The following is a 15,243-nucleotide window of genomic DNA, read 5'->3' on the forward strand; positions in this document are numbered from 1 at the left end:
GCGAGTACAAATAGAGGCAGAATCAACGAAATGAGAGGCAGCATCAACGAGATGCGTAAATAAGAGGCAAACATGAACAAAACAAGTGCGATTCTAAGAGTCAGTTTGGCACAAGAGCCTGACAGAAAGGAGCCGTTCCTCTTCAGCGAAAAATAAAAATTGTGTACACTATTTACGTCATGTACACAGCAAATCAGTCATATTTCAGTTGTAGACATGGGGCAGCGGAAGCAATGAAATCAGTTTTCGTCTTGAAGAGGCACATTGAAGTGCATAAGAGGGAAAAACGCACAGATATTCTGTCGGGCTGATTAATTCCTTGACTGATTTACTGATTGGGGGGAGGTAGGAGGGGGGGGGGGGGCTTAACGCGCTGAAGCTAAAACGGGGCTATGAGGCGCGCCGTAGGGGAGCGCTCCGGATTAATTATGACCATCTGGAGATTTTTAACATGCGCTAAAATCTCGAAACACGGGCGTTTTTTAATTTCGCCTCCATAACCGGTTAGTTTGCACCTTTGTAAAATAAGACAGTTTAAAATTATAATATTCCGCCCCAGTGGCTGAGGAATTACGTACAACAATCCGGGAGAGTTGAGGCGGTGGGTTCTGGAGATGGCTTTCAGTTTGGTATAACATTTTATGCCATCCTGTTGTTTTTTTTTTGTTTTTTGTTACTTTTCACTGTTCTCTACCTCCAGAAAACGTTCTCACGAAACACCACTCGCTTCGCGGAAAATCTCTCGGGCTGTTTGCTTTAATTCAAATTTGAATTCAACCTTTTCATTCAAAAACATGAGAAATAGCGTGAATTGATGGGGCGCAGAGTAAGAAACACAGACACACACGGCGCTGACTAACTACTTTAGCGCCGTGTGTCCCGCCAGTTCGCGTCCCATCAGTTCGTGGTGTTTGTCACGTTTTTAACATCCACCAACCAGCCCACTTACTGTGTGTTCTAAGACATATTCCTTCATTTACCTTTTTAAGTGCGATGCACTTCTTAAGCGACCCTGAACCTGCGTCCACCGGCGATGTCCGCATAGCATACCCACGTGGGGGATTGGCCAGACATCTCCTCGTCTTCCTTGGCAACGGGGGGAGATGGGCGCGCGCTGCCTGGCCGCTGACATGGCACATACCCACGTGGGGGATTGGCCAGGAATCGGGCGTGAAAAGGGCTAATGCACCCGCTTAAAGGAGTACTGACACGAAATTTCAAAGCTCAGATCCGCTCTAGCAATCAAGTACAACGACAACACAAATAGGTGTCTGTGAATAAATGCATCTTTCTTTCTTTGTAGTTGTGTGTGAGTGGGATCTCTCTTTCGCGAACATTACCGAACCGCGCAAATTCAACTCGTGCATTCGCACTTTCACATTCTTCCCCTAGGGGAAATGCGGAGAATTTTTTATTTCTGCTTCCCTCCCCCCACCCACGCGCACTCATCTCCGCTCCATTATTGTGACCCGCTGTCACGCGGTTAATTTAGGTCACGCTGAACTCCTCTCTTTTGCTATGATGTTAAACCCTCAGCCCCATCTCATAAGCATCACACCTGCTATCTTCTACACTCCCTCTCACTCGTGCACATAATATCAGGGCACCGCCTGTATGACCTCTCCCTGTTTTCTATCCAATAATTAAAATCGCTCCCTGTACCGCCGTCTTCTCTTGCTTAGCTCGGCGCTTTCTATCAGACAACGGTGAACGTGAATTACGCCCATCGAAAAAAATCAATAATATTGTTTCATAAGAATAGTTAAGTAGGTATATTTACCTTGTTTAGATAAGAGATAGGTTCCACGTTCTGCCTGGAACGCACGTGGAGCACGGCCACGCGGTTCTATAAACCTTGTAGTCGGCCGCCTTCATTCACGCGCGTCTCCGCCGTGACTAAAGACCTCAAGAACCCACCACCTCCCTTTCCCCCCAACACCCGCAATCCCCAACCCCCCCGAGCGATGGGAGACCTTGTGGTCCAGCCCCGCCCTGCCAACTCAGCTAGCACTGACGGCCAGGGGTCAGGAGTTGCTGGAGACATATCCATGGGTCCCGTGAATAGGGAACCACCCCGTCTGGTGCCTGCGCGCACCATCGAATTTTCGAGCTCAGTAAAGTTGATTCTCTCTCTCTCTCTCCCTCCGTGACTTGCCCGGTGTGACTCCCCCCGCCCCCTTTTCGCCACTGGGCCGCAGGTGTCACGCCGATGATTTTTCCCCACTGCTCGCTACGTCCATTTTATTTTGTGCCAGCTTCTACCTACTTTTACAGGATGGAGTGCTCCCCGCAAGCTACGAAGCATTTTTTTTTGTGATTACGCATCAATCATTCCTGCCATTAACAGGGCTCTTGTAAACTGATTTTATTAGTAACCATTAAGACCCCAGTGAAATTTTATAAGCACAGAGCTGCTGAAGGTGCAATTCTGAAATAATGTAATAACCACAGCCTAATTGGAACAGCAGTACCAAGCTAGCAATTGAAGCTGGAGCAGTATTACCTTACATTTCAACATCATTTACAACTTCACTGTGAGCAACGTTATTAAGAAACGTCACTGCAACTCCGTGTAAGTTTATAGTCGGCATAGCGGCGAATGGTTTCATCGGTGAGCATTTCCAGCCTGGCGGCGCTGGCACGCAAACCCCCCCCCCCCCCCTTTCCCTTTTAACCAATGCAGGGTAGACCGTGATGTACACGTTCTTAGGAGGCGGAAAACGCCGTCAAAGATGAGAGTAATACTCTAGTTACACGTGCACAGTTAACCACGGTTAAGTGAACCGCGGTTAGACAAAACCGCAGTTTGCTGCGGTACACGACAGACAAAACTGCGGTTACCACGCTAACCATGGTTAACGCAAACTGAGCTTTGCCACCTCAGTTCAGTCATGCTAACCGCAGTTGTCGCAGCCGCAGTGCACAAAATCGGACAAGTCAGTTCGTACGCAAGTGCCGGCGCATGAGCGGGGGCGAAAAAAAATCTGCTGGCGTTCGGATAGACGAAGGTTCCCAAATAGCGGGAGCCCCAAAGCTGCCCAAACGAGGCGTTTGCGTCTCTTTGCGTCGCTCTCGCAATCAGCGCGACTACCCGTCAGCAGCGGCTCGTTTCCCGATACACCCCATGAACTACGACAAAAGCCGTGCTAAATTTGTAAATTCCACGCGTTGTCCGCCAAAAAAAAAATTCCCGCGCCTTCCCGCTAGGGGAACACGAGTAAATGCAGAGCATTGGGGCCTCAGTACTGATTGAAGGTACTGTTGCTTCCATCGCTTCTTCCGTGATGCTGGAGAAGCAGACACGAGTAAACGTGGGCACGAGCGTCAACCAAGGAAGGAAGGAGCAACGCAGTGACTGAAACACGAGCGACCGCTAGCCGCTATATTTGCAGCGCGCGCAGTAGATGGAGAGCAGTACGGGGAGGAGAGCGCGCATGCGCAAACAACGCGCGCCCTTCCACGCCCCACCGCGCTGCTATCACGCACCTGTTACGCTGAGACCACGACGGAGCGAACGGGCTAACTACGACGCATGCGCGCGCCAGCTGGTGTTGAGAGAGAGGAGGGAAGGAGAGGCGCACCTGCTGCAGACGCGTAGCTGTTGACACCGTCCGACGCAGGAAGAGGCGAGGCTAAGAAATGCTCTGCATTTAAAAGGATAAATCAGGCAGTCATGAAGCGTTTTCAGCTCCCGGGAACGATCGGCGCGCACGTCGGCCATGCCTGCAAACACGCCAGCGCGCCTGCCAGCGCGGCACTGCAAGCGGCTCGGACCGGCCCAGACCACGGCAGAAACAGCTTATCGCCGCTCTTCGAAATCAATCTTATCGTGGAAAAGAACTTCCACATGCGAGAACGCAGATTTTAGTGCGATGAAAAAATGTACTATGGATTGTAATTCGCAGTTGCAGAGATAGTGGCGGTCAAATATCCACCGCGATGCTAATCCTAAAGTTCCCAACAGCGGGCAGACCTGAGCAAAACAAGCCGGTTGCGATCTGTCGGGGAATCCCCTCTCCTCGCCGCACGCGAGTGCGTTGCGTTTGGGTCTGAAGCGACTGCTTTAACGATGTGTCCTTTTGTCGAAACCAGGGTGTCGAACCGGAACCGGAACCGAACCGAAAACCGGAACCGAACCCGAATTTTTGCCCGGAACCGGAACTGAACCGGAACCGTATTTTTTCCGCCATTTTGGAACTGAACCCGAACCGGAACGAATCGAAGGAACCGTTCCGAACCCGTTCCGGGGCCTCAAAAATGTAATTTCTATTTGTAATTTCTAAATGTAATTTCTAATTTCTATGTAATTTGTAATTTCTAAATGTAATTTCTAAATGTAATTCTATAGTTTTCCATTTCGGTACAATACCTTGCGTCTGAAGATATTTTTCCACTCTCCAGACAGAACCATGAAATATTTTGCGTAGTCTGCAGTTCCCAAGGCCCATCATGTTCTCTTCTAATTATTGCCCTCGATTTAATGTAAAGTTGTCCGCATATACTATCAGTTTGCGTTAGGTACAACCCCTCTCTCCCAATTGTCTTTTACATTTAGCGTAACTTAAGTTATAAGGCATATTACGAGGCAACATATCATGGAATATTCTTCATGGTTTCTATCTGCATGGTGTTTAAAATCGTGCAAAGTTTTCAATGTGCAGTTAATTCGCATGCATACCTGTCCGCTTGTGAAGGCCTTCAGGGACACCATCAACAATAAATCCATATCTTCCACTTATTCTAGTTTGAATGGGCAGTTATATACAAACAGCACTGAGACACCAACACTCGCAGTTCTCAAAGTTAACGTCACTTTTTCTTGTATACAGTGCCGTTGTGTCCTTTGGTTACTGCTCTAAGAGAACATGAGATATTAAAAAAAGGGGAATCATAATTTCCACTTTTAAAGTATATTTGATAGCATTTTCATGTTATCTTGAATCTGCTCAACCTTAAACTTAAAAGGCGGATGGAATGAAGTCGATTAGTGCGGGTTAGCGGGTAGACTGGGGTGAATTAGTTAGGTGAGTGAATGAGCTAATGTGAATTAGTGGGACTGGTGTGTTGATTAATTTGGATTAAAGGAATTAGCGGGTCAATTAAGGCGGATTCGACGGTCGGACCAAACATGATATCTTTGGGGTCCTTGGCATTTGGAAATTTTGCAGCGTTCTCCTTCTCCACCAATCAGGAAATTTTGTCACGCACAAAAAAGCCCCAAAATTATGTAATTATGTGACGACCGCCTGAATGCTACAAAAGGTCTTTCTTTATGCCGGTATTGCGCTATTATGTTGTTGCTATATTAACATTGACATCTCGGACTAAAGTTAATAACTAATTGCCTAATGCATATTTTATATTCATCAAAGGGTTTTCAAAGCGTGTGTATATGTGAGGGGAGACAGTTGGAAAGAAACTAAACTGCAAGAAAAAAAAGGAAGGACGATCAACTGGTTTGATGCAAAGACGCCCGATAGCATTCTCAATAACTTCTTTTTTTGTTACCGTTCTGCAGCCTCCCACACGTGTAGCATCTCAACCCCCGAAAACAGTCCCCTCTAAGCTGAGGAAGCGGCGATAGCACGTGCGCTTAGCCAAAGCGGCGCCAAAACTCTCATAACAGACTCTTAGCAGGAGTGGCCCAACTTTTCCAACAGTCGATTGCATGTTACAACACTTCCAATGATCAATCAAAGACCACCAACGTGACCGGTCACGATTGTATGGGCACCAGCTCATACTGGCATCCCCGGCAAACAAGATCACCAACCTCGTGGGTCGAGATTTGACTCGCTTAGCCAGCGCTGATGAAGCCCGGCCCGAGTGCATGCATCCTGCAGTCACAGACCAGGAAGTTACTCAGCACTATGGCCTCTTCCATAGAACGTATTCCTCCCCGCACATATCGCTACCGATTGACCAGGAAAGATTACTCCGCACCCTGTGGGCATACACCTTCCCACACAACACCAGACTTCACCTATTTGACAGGACACAACTCTCTCCATTTCGTTGCTTCTGTAGAGAGCCTGGGAACATCATCCACATAGTAGGCGGCTGCGACAAGTGTACCGTAGATCCATCCAACCTCAACGTTTCCATAGAGAATTGGGAGACAGCCATGGCCAGCTCCGGCCTGGAAGATAAGGTGCTCATGATGGAAAAGGCTGTCGATTCAGTCGCCTCTCTGAAACTTTGCCTCGATTGAATTAAACTTCCCCCTCTCTCTCTCTCTCTCTCTCTCTCTCTCTCTCTCTCTACAAGTGATCATTACTGCTGCTTGTGACTTCACTTGGCTATCATCTTTCCTAGAGCCCAATTGCTGTCACCAGTCGCTGAAGGGCCATTAGCAAGTTCCTATCTCCGGTGGTTCCCTATCCAATGCCGTCCTATACACGCCGCCCAATGAGTCTTTGTATCCATTCTTTCTTTCTAACAGCTCTGTTAGCAGATAAAAGATGAGCAGAAGGAAATTTCTTTAAATGCCACCTGCCACGCTTGGCAGTCGGCGCCACATACTCGTCACACTACCATAGAAAACATTTTGCAGGTACAGTTAAAGCAGCTCTTCAAGAGTTTAGATAAACTCGCCGCTGTGGCTCAGTGGCTAAGGCGTTGCGCTGCTGAGCACACAGACGCGATTTAGATTCCCGGCCTCGGCGGCCACTTTTCTGATGGAAGCGAAAAGCGAAAACGTTCGTGTGTCCGAAATTTCGGCGCACGTAAAGATCCCCAGGTGGACAAAATTATTCCGGAGCCCTCCACTATGGCGCGCCTCGTCGTCGGCGTTCCGTGGGCGCGTTAAACCCAAAAATAAATAAATAAATAAATAAATAAATAAATAAATAAATAAATAAATAAATAAATAAATACATAAATAAATAAATAAATAAATAAATAAATAAATAAATAAATCAACACTTTCGATAAACGCTTTCACTCTTCTTCGCATTTGGAAGCACTGCGAAAACTATAGCTACTGCGAGCACAGAGCAACAGTGCGTGATTTGCTCGTCGCTGCGGATACACCTTCCGTTTCTGCTTCGCTTTTGTGGCTTTTTTTTTTAAGTAGCTATCAAATGCGTTCTATTCTGCAACTTAAGGAAAGCCGGCAAACAGCCGCTACACCGCTGTAAAGACGTCATTCATTGGTCGAAGAACGCGAAGACCGGGAAGGAGAGAAAAATATTTTGAGCAAGTTTTTATGTTATCTGACGAGGAGAGAGCAGTAATTTTTGGCTGAGGCACATTGCGACCCCATAATCTAATGTGTTGGTTGACTACTTTATGCAAGCACTCAAGATTTAGAAAAAAGTTGAAAAAAGTGTTGCAGGGTCGCATTAGTTTGGCGAAGACAAAATATTCGGACAAAGGAACCTTCATTATGACTTTGTTCTTATGCCGAATTGATAAGGAAACGAAAAGCGAGCACAAAAAATTAACAGAAAAAAACACGCCTGCTTTTTTTCTTAGAACCCGTCTGAACCCGTCTGAACCGGTTCGAACCGGTTCGAACCGGAACGGAATGGTGCTCTGGAACTGAACCCGAACCGAACCCGAAAGGCTTGAACCCGAACCCGAACCGAACCCGAAAAAATTCCGGTTCGACACCCTGGTCGAAACTACTTCTCTTTTGTTTTTTATCGTGAAGTTAAAAGTTTAGTTATTAGATGCGACGCTGAGAGCATCTCTTGTCGGCGGCCCTGTCCTCCCTGCGTGCATCCGTCGTCCTCGTCGGCGTCCGCACTCTCCTCCGCTCACCCCCTCTCCTCTCCGATAGCGAACACTCTCTCGCGAGGGGCATTGAATTGGATTCGATTTGATTTGATTCGCTTGGCTTGGCTTGGCTTGGATTGGAATAAAGTGGATTGTGTTGGATTGTGTTGCGTCATAGCCGCGGCAGACGCACTGGCGCCGGCGCGTGCCCAGGTGAAAGCGAACACTCTCTCTCCACATCTGCGGGTGCGCGGGCCAGCGCGCTCTCACTCCGCCGGTGGGCGGCGCTGCGCGCGGTGCTGCGCATGTGCACTACTCTCTCTCTCCGTAGTCTCCTCTCCTTCGGGCGCGCTGCGCCTATAACCGGTGTGCCGCTCTCCAGCGGCCTTTCGGTCGACGGTAGCTCTCCGATTGCACTTGAACCCCCCTCAGTGTCGCATCACACCAGGGTTCCAGCGAGGGGAGGTGGGCGTAATTTTTATTTTTGTTACGCTCACAACAATGTGACCGTCCGTGGTCACCACATTTCGAATTTCGCGTGTAACAGCCTAAACCGCAGTTTGTGATATCCGCCGTTAAAGCTTATTAACCGCGGTTAAACTGATCTGCAGTTACTTCCGCCATTGTAACTAGGGTATTAGTGTGGTGGCCGATCCAAAGAACGGATCTCTAAATAAGGCAAATAAAGGCTACGTTACCAACCACGGGACCATACGTGGTCGACTCCTGGGACGGGAGGGGCGACAAACAACTCCCCCTATGTGCCGATCAGAAGCCGTGTTTCGCTATTTCTGAACCGCCGATATGTCCACGCCTGATTCGTCGCCGGAGCGAGGCATACATAGGTAGACATACATTCACTCTAACAGAACACATGGTAACACATGGGTCATGAGGCACCACGGCTGAGCACAAAAAAGTTAGAAATTTTGTCATGATGAAAGACTCTACCAGCTTATCCTTGGCCAAACGCTTGTTGCGTTATCAGGCATCGTTATGACCGACACAGAATGTAAATTTGTATCGGTCTGCAAACAAGTTTTGGTTTTCACATGCACAGGGCACGACCAGTGATGCGAATGGTTCCCCGTCCAGGGAGGTACGATTATCGCAAAGCTAAAATCCTTTCTTCTGTCGACGCTCCGGTTAGACTGAGCGCGCCGTCGAAAGCGGGGCGGACCGTGAAAAGCGGTCAGCTAAAACTCTCAAATGTCACAATGAAAACCAACGCGCAATATAAAGCTTTGTAGCAGCGAAGGCGAAGGAGACCTTAGGTCCTTAGCGGCTTCTGATGGGCTCACAATTCATTACGGTGAAATGCTCAGGGAAATGCCGATCGCGGCGGCCGCGCAGTGCCTTCCCCCGTGAGATTCCACCAGCTTATCCTAGGTCAAGCGCTTGTTACGTTATAAGGCGTCGTTTTGAAGCGGCATTTCCTCTCCTGTCTTGTTCTTGCTTCGTGATTGGCACTTAAGTAGCCCACAACTGGAGATGCGCTTTACACTTAACCCTAAATAAACGTAATTCATTGCATGTGCGTCCTTTTCATAGGCACTTTGAATACGTTTAAGTCACCTCTACGAACATTTTTTAAGACAGCTGAAATAAAATGTTTGTCTAGTGGTCATGTGGCACCACAGCTGAGTACAAGAAAGTTAACAGCGGTCAAATTTAACTGATTCCAAACTTTGTCATGATGTATCAGCTTGCGCATTTTCTGTTCAAGTAAATTCTCCCGTACGGTGAATAACCTCGCTAATTGTATCAACGATGTGCGCGGAATTGATCGTTTCAGTTTGCAAGCCAACTGTTCCCTCACCTTTTTAATATAACATTACAAAAGTTCGTGGTTCGTCATTTAGAATTCTTCGGAAACGTGTTGTGACATTTCACTTAAAACAGATTTTCTGTTATCCTATGTAAGACGTACTGTTATTGAGACCATAAACGTGCAAATAAACATTAACAAGGTTTTATTCTTCAAGCAAACAAGCACACATTTCACACCAACTGCAAAAGAATGCTAGCGTTGCACCCAGTATAGGAATGTTCTAAATCAGCTGGCCTGGAGCGCGGTGAAAGATTCCCAGTGTATTTGAACTCACTAGGCCGCACAATAGGACGAGGAAAAACGTCTTAAACGCCTTTCGAGCATTTATCTAGCGCGAGACAGGCGTAACGAAAAGGCATAATGTGTATGTAGTTGCGACCGAAGTTCTCTCTCGAAATGTTATTGCATCCATGACTAGCGCTGAAGTTCGGACATAACTGCGCCACTTCCACGCCGACTGGTTTGTGGATAGAACACCTGGAGTTACATTCGGTGGTAAGAACATAGCGCCTGACTTCTGGTGAAGGAGTTGCGGGGTGGTCTCTGTTCTTCGAAGTTCTACATCGCTGGCTTATATTCAGCCCTTAATGCCGTAGCCGAGACCGTAGCCACCCCCATAGCCAGCACCGTAGCCGCCGCCATATCCGCCGCCGTAGCCGCCGCCGTATCCTCCCCCGAGGCCTGAGTGGGCCACAATTGCGCCTCCACCATGAAGCTTGTTCACTTGGTGCAGAGTCTTGACCAGAAATGCAGGTCCGGCCACCACTTTGCCGTAGCCAGGTCCTCCGCTAATAAGGGCGACGCTGCCTCCGACGCCGACGCCACCGACGCGGAGGCCTCCACCGAAGCCTCCACCATAGCCTCCTCCGTATCCGCCTCCGACACCGACACCACCGACGCCGAGGCCTCCACCGAAGCCTCCACCATAGCCTCCACCATAGCCGCCACCATAGCCTCCTCCGTAGCCACCCCCGAAGCCGCCACCGTAGCCACCCACAATAACGCCTGCCAGGGCTGCGGCCAAGCAGGCGCAGAGTACAAGTCCGGAGATCTCACGAAACAGACAAAAGAAAACAAAACACCGAAATGTGTTAAGGCAGTGCAAATATCGATTATATCAAATCATAACTACAATTAGCACTGAGCACTGCAGTTCTTTTATTCAACAAAGCTTTATGAAAGAACAAGATATAGGACAAACATCAATATTTCACGAGGCCACAGCTTTCGGTAATACGAGACGTTCCTTTGCTTCTACGGCAACGAAGTGTTGACCGCGCTTAGCGGCATTCCTGGCGAGAGCAACGGTACGAGTGCATACAGTTTGGAAAATGTGGCACTTTTTTCATGCCATGTCACCAGTGAAAACAAGAGGGGGGGTGGGGTGGCGTTGCAATGCGGCAGTACACTGAGCGTTTTAGAAACCCTGAAGGCAGAGACGCACTTGTAAGTAGAACCGGTTCGTCTTGTACGCGTAGAGACTGGCGTAGCGTGACTCAGGGCACTCTGGCTTCGTACACGCACCACTACGTATATGCGGGATCGGTTATGGCAAAGCGGTTATGGCTCCCTGACGGGTGGGTTCCAAATTCGAGAGACGATTTACGGCCAGTGTATATCATGCATCCATTCTGCCAAGACGGGCTGTTCACGCGAACGAGAGGTGAGAAGTGACGGAAAGAGTCACAATACAGCTCCGCCGCTGCGGCTGTATGTGTGACCCGTGTTCCTTCCTAGTCCTCACGGGCCCCAAATGAATCCCCGTGCATCTCCTATGCGATTTCTCCCGACGTGCTTTGTTCGCAATATTTTCTGCCGGAAAGGGGAAAGACGAGCAAAATTATTTATTTTACGCAGGCTGAGAATTGAGGCCCGATTATAAAATTTCGGAAATCTATATTCCAGATAAACAGAGCACTAATATAAGAAAAATCTGCTTGTCAGAAATATAGAAATGCCAGAGCCAATCACAAAGGCACTACAGTTTAGTCTCCGAACACTCTACGGGACTGCATGAAGAGTTTTTGTCTTGCTGGAACTTAATACGGGCACATTATTTGCAGCTTTAAAAGCAAACAACAATTAGCGGAAGTGGAAAGGGCTCCTAGTTTAGTTGCACGCTTACCAGGGCGTTCATTTCGGATGCTTCGTTGAACGGCGACTGCTACTGAAGTGTGTTTGCACCAGAGACTTTTGCGGCTTATATACCTTAGTGAATCGCTGCAGAGAAGGTAAGGCAGAGATGTGGGGAACTTGGAACTGGGTCTTAGTCACGTACCGCGATTGGATGCTTATCTACACTGTAGCGGGCAGCAATAATTCTACACGATGCGGCACGCTTCCTCACGGGGCATAAGTTGCTTTTCCGGGGTTCCTTGCGGCCAACGAAAGCGGAAGGAAATCTACAGTGTGAGCGGCCGTTGCCAAGGCCTCTTCTTTGCGAAAATTTAAAAGAGGGGAAAGTATATGTTTTATATTGAAGGAAAGCACAGTGTTCTCACGAACTGAATACAGTAATACCTCTATAATTCGAAGTAGCAAACACCAGAAAATATTTCGAGATAAACGAATTTTCGAGATACGCAAAGCTGCCCGAATTGCCATGAAACTCGAATTGATATACTCTTCGTTTAATACTAGCGCTGCTCTCAGGGGAGGCAAACAAAAAAAAACGCATAAGGCAAAAAATAGCTATTTTTCCTCTTACAGGTGGTAGCTGCCCTAGGCAATATTCCCCTCTCCGCTTTTTCTCCACCAGCATTCTAATCTTGTCGTCGCCTCGACAGCCTTGAAGTTCAGTCCCTCTGTGCTACCCTTAAATGCTAGGCCTTCTGGAAGCCGAATATTTTTCTCATGTAGATTTGGATGGATACCCTCGCATTCTAACAGTATGTGCCGCCTAGTTGCTGTTTGTTTTTTCCGCAGACCAGGCATGCCCCATCATTGTGTTTATACTTCCACAGAAAGCTCTCAGTTCACGAGCAACCTGCTCTCGCCTCAAAAACCAAAGCACTGCCCTTGCAATTATCGTAGAAAATGTCCTTTCTGATATCCAATTTCTCAGCCTTGTACATCTATAACGATGTTTTAGCTTCCATTTTTTCTTTCCATTTTCTCTCCTTTTATCTGCCTTGCCTCTTGGCTATTTTTGATTCCCCACTGTTCTTCCCGTACTCAATCGTTGGCCTTCTAGTCTTCTTTAGCCACTGCGTGTACCGCGCTTTTCATGTATAGGTACCTCAAAACCTTACATGTTCACCTACGTTGATCCATTTGTCTCAGCCTCCTCTCAAAACCTCTCTGAGAAGTAGCACCTGGAGGCACCTTACGTGACAGGATCAGTCACCGGAACTGTTCTTGGCAGCGTGCGGCATGCGCTGAAGCCGTGGAAGGGTCTCGTAAGATATGATCGTCAGGCGCTCTTTTATTGCGTATGGATTCTTTGGCAGTTACCCATAGCACCAACAGTGTAGGAGCCTGCATTGCACAAAAATACCTTTGGTCGATGTTACAGAACCAAATTGTTGTAATTTTCTGATGGAGGCAAAAAGCAAAAACGCCCATGTGCACGAGATTTCGGCGTACGTTAAAGATCCTCAGGAGGTCAAAATTAACCCGGAGCCCTCCACTACGGCGCGCCTCATCGCCTGCGTTGCGTCGGCGCGTTAAACCCCACAATCAATAAAATCGTTTTAATTGTGTATATAAATTTAATTCGTTGAACGAAATTTTCAGAAAACCGACTCGACACAAAATTGAAAAGAAGGGGAATGGGAAATTAATTAAAATTAGTGTTTGAAGTGAAGAATGTCTCTCTCATATACAGCCATCGTATGAAGAAGACAAATAAAAGAACGCCTGAGAAAACAAGTCGCACCCAAAACAAAGAAATTACGAAATCTCACCAGCGGTGTAACACGCTCTAGTTGCACAATTATGCATAATTGGTGAAGTTATTGCTATGAATCCATATGAAACTGTAATTATGCACAACTTAACTCAGGCGAACGAGATTAGAATAGCGAAATGCGGCGTAAGGGAGGTGCTTGAAATCAGGGGTGCTATTCCAGAAGACCCGACGTTGAGCGAAACTCGGGCAACGACGAGCTTTGCCACGTCCTCCTGACCTTGTGGTACAGTTTTCAGGATGTTTTAAAAATGCGGTTCGTGCGATTCCCTTAATTTGGGTGACGTAATCGGGCAAGGCAGGGGAGTGGAACTTCCTATACCTTGCATGGGACGCGATATTCGCTCGCAGCGCCGGACAAACCCCAGGTTTTTTGGGGCGGTACTAAAAACATGGCGGCACGCTGTAGACATGCACTGGGAGACTCCATTTTGATGAGGACTTAAAAGTCGAGCGGGGGGGGGGGCAATGCAGCGCCAAATTCAATTGGGACAAACATGCAAGGGGAAGATATTCAGATGGCCAGCGCACGGTGAGCCAAGCCAAGCCAAGGGTGTGACACGTCGTCGCTCTTCGCTCCTTCGGTTTTGGTGATTTTACGTGTATCAGCCTTGGAACTGCTGCCCAGATTGCTGTGATCCTCTCCAAAGACCCCAGGCCCCTCACCGACCGGTCAGTGACGACGCCCGAGGCGCTGATGCGGCCCTCGGGCCAGCGTTGCCTCATCGTCGCCGAGTAGGCCTAGCGTCCGCCGGCACCGCCGGCCCCAGAGCTAGGCGCGCAGCGGTTGCTATGGCAACACCAGGGCTACGCTCACTCTGCATGGACGCGACTCTGCAGCGCGACAGCATGGAGACTGAAACTACCGCCGTTCGACATCTTGCTGCGCCGGATCCGATGGAGGAACAACCAACTCCCGTAACGGGTAATGGTGGTCCGAGTGGCTCTAAGAGGCGAGCATGTGAGCAACCATTGGGAGTGCCTGCTACGTCGACTCAGGACACATTTGTGCGTAAACGTGACAGTGCATCTGCAGTGCCTGCGGTGGCGCCCGGGGTATCGCCGCTGTACAAAGTGGCGATTAAACCACGGGAGTGCTTCAACGTGACGACTCTGCCCAACAGGGTCCTTCAAGCCACCCTGGACTCCTGCCTCCAAACCAACGGGTTCCAAGGTTTCGCCATTCACCGTCCCACCAACACCATCTCCGTGTGGGTGCGTTCGCTAGCAGATGTTGACCGTCTTTGCGGCCTGAAAGAGATCCCCCTGCCCGCTGGTACTGCAGTGGGGGTTCAAGCGTACCTGATTTCGGGCTCCGACCTTCGCAGGTATGTCGTCTTCGGCGTCGACCCCGACGAGTCACCGGAAACCCTTGCGGCTACGCTCACATGTACGTCCCACAAGATCTTGCAAGCCCGATACATGGGTCGCGGCCGAACATGCCTAGTCACCCTTCAGGGCCCGGTTTCTGCCCCAGCTCGCATCACATATTATGGTGGTATCCTGCGATTCCGCCCGTACAAGTCAGGCGTGGTCTATTGCTACCGGTGTTTTCGGCCCGGCCATATGCGTTCCTCATGCCCGCAGCCTGAACAAGAAACGGAAAACTCGCAAGAAGCTGTTAAATATAAATGTGGCATATGCAAAAAGGACGACCACGATGTTACGTCCAAGGAGTGCCCCGTTAAGCGCAAGGCTAATGAAGCTGCTCGTCGCCAGAATACTCGCCACCGCAAATCGAGACAGCAAGACGCGTCCGATGGTGGGGTTGCGACGTCTAACCGAT

At 48.7% G+C, this 15,243-nt stretch overlaps 1 protein-coding gene across 1 annotated transcript; it reads right to left on the bottom strand.

Moving 5' to 3' along the window:
- Positions 1-9,934: 9,934 nt before the first annotated feature.
- LOC144146659 (uncharacterized) lies at positions 9,935-14,183 on the bottom strand. Its single transcript, XM_077678590.1, has 2 exons — positions 14,124-14,183; positions 9,935-10,601 (listed from the first exon to the last, which is right to left on the bottom strand). Exons 1-2 carry the CDS (start codon positions 14,181-14,183, stop codon positions 10,128-10,130), a joined length of 534 nt encoding a protein of 177 aa, XP_077534716.1. The 3' UTR covers positions 9,935-10,127.
- Between the last annotated feature and the right edge of the window lie 1,060 nt (positions 14,184-15,243).

This window comes from Haemaphysalis longicornis, unplaced genomic scaffold (assembly GCF_048455015.1).
Source record: "Haemaphysalis longicornis isolate Haplotype H1 unplaced genomic scaffold, Haemaphysalis longicornis Haplotype H1 scaffold_7, whole genome shotgun sequence".
NCBI lineage: Eukaryota > Metazoa > Arthropoda > Arachnida > Ixodida > Ixodidae > Haemaphysalis > Haemaphysalis longicornis.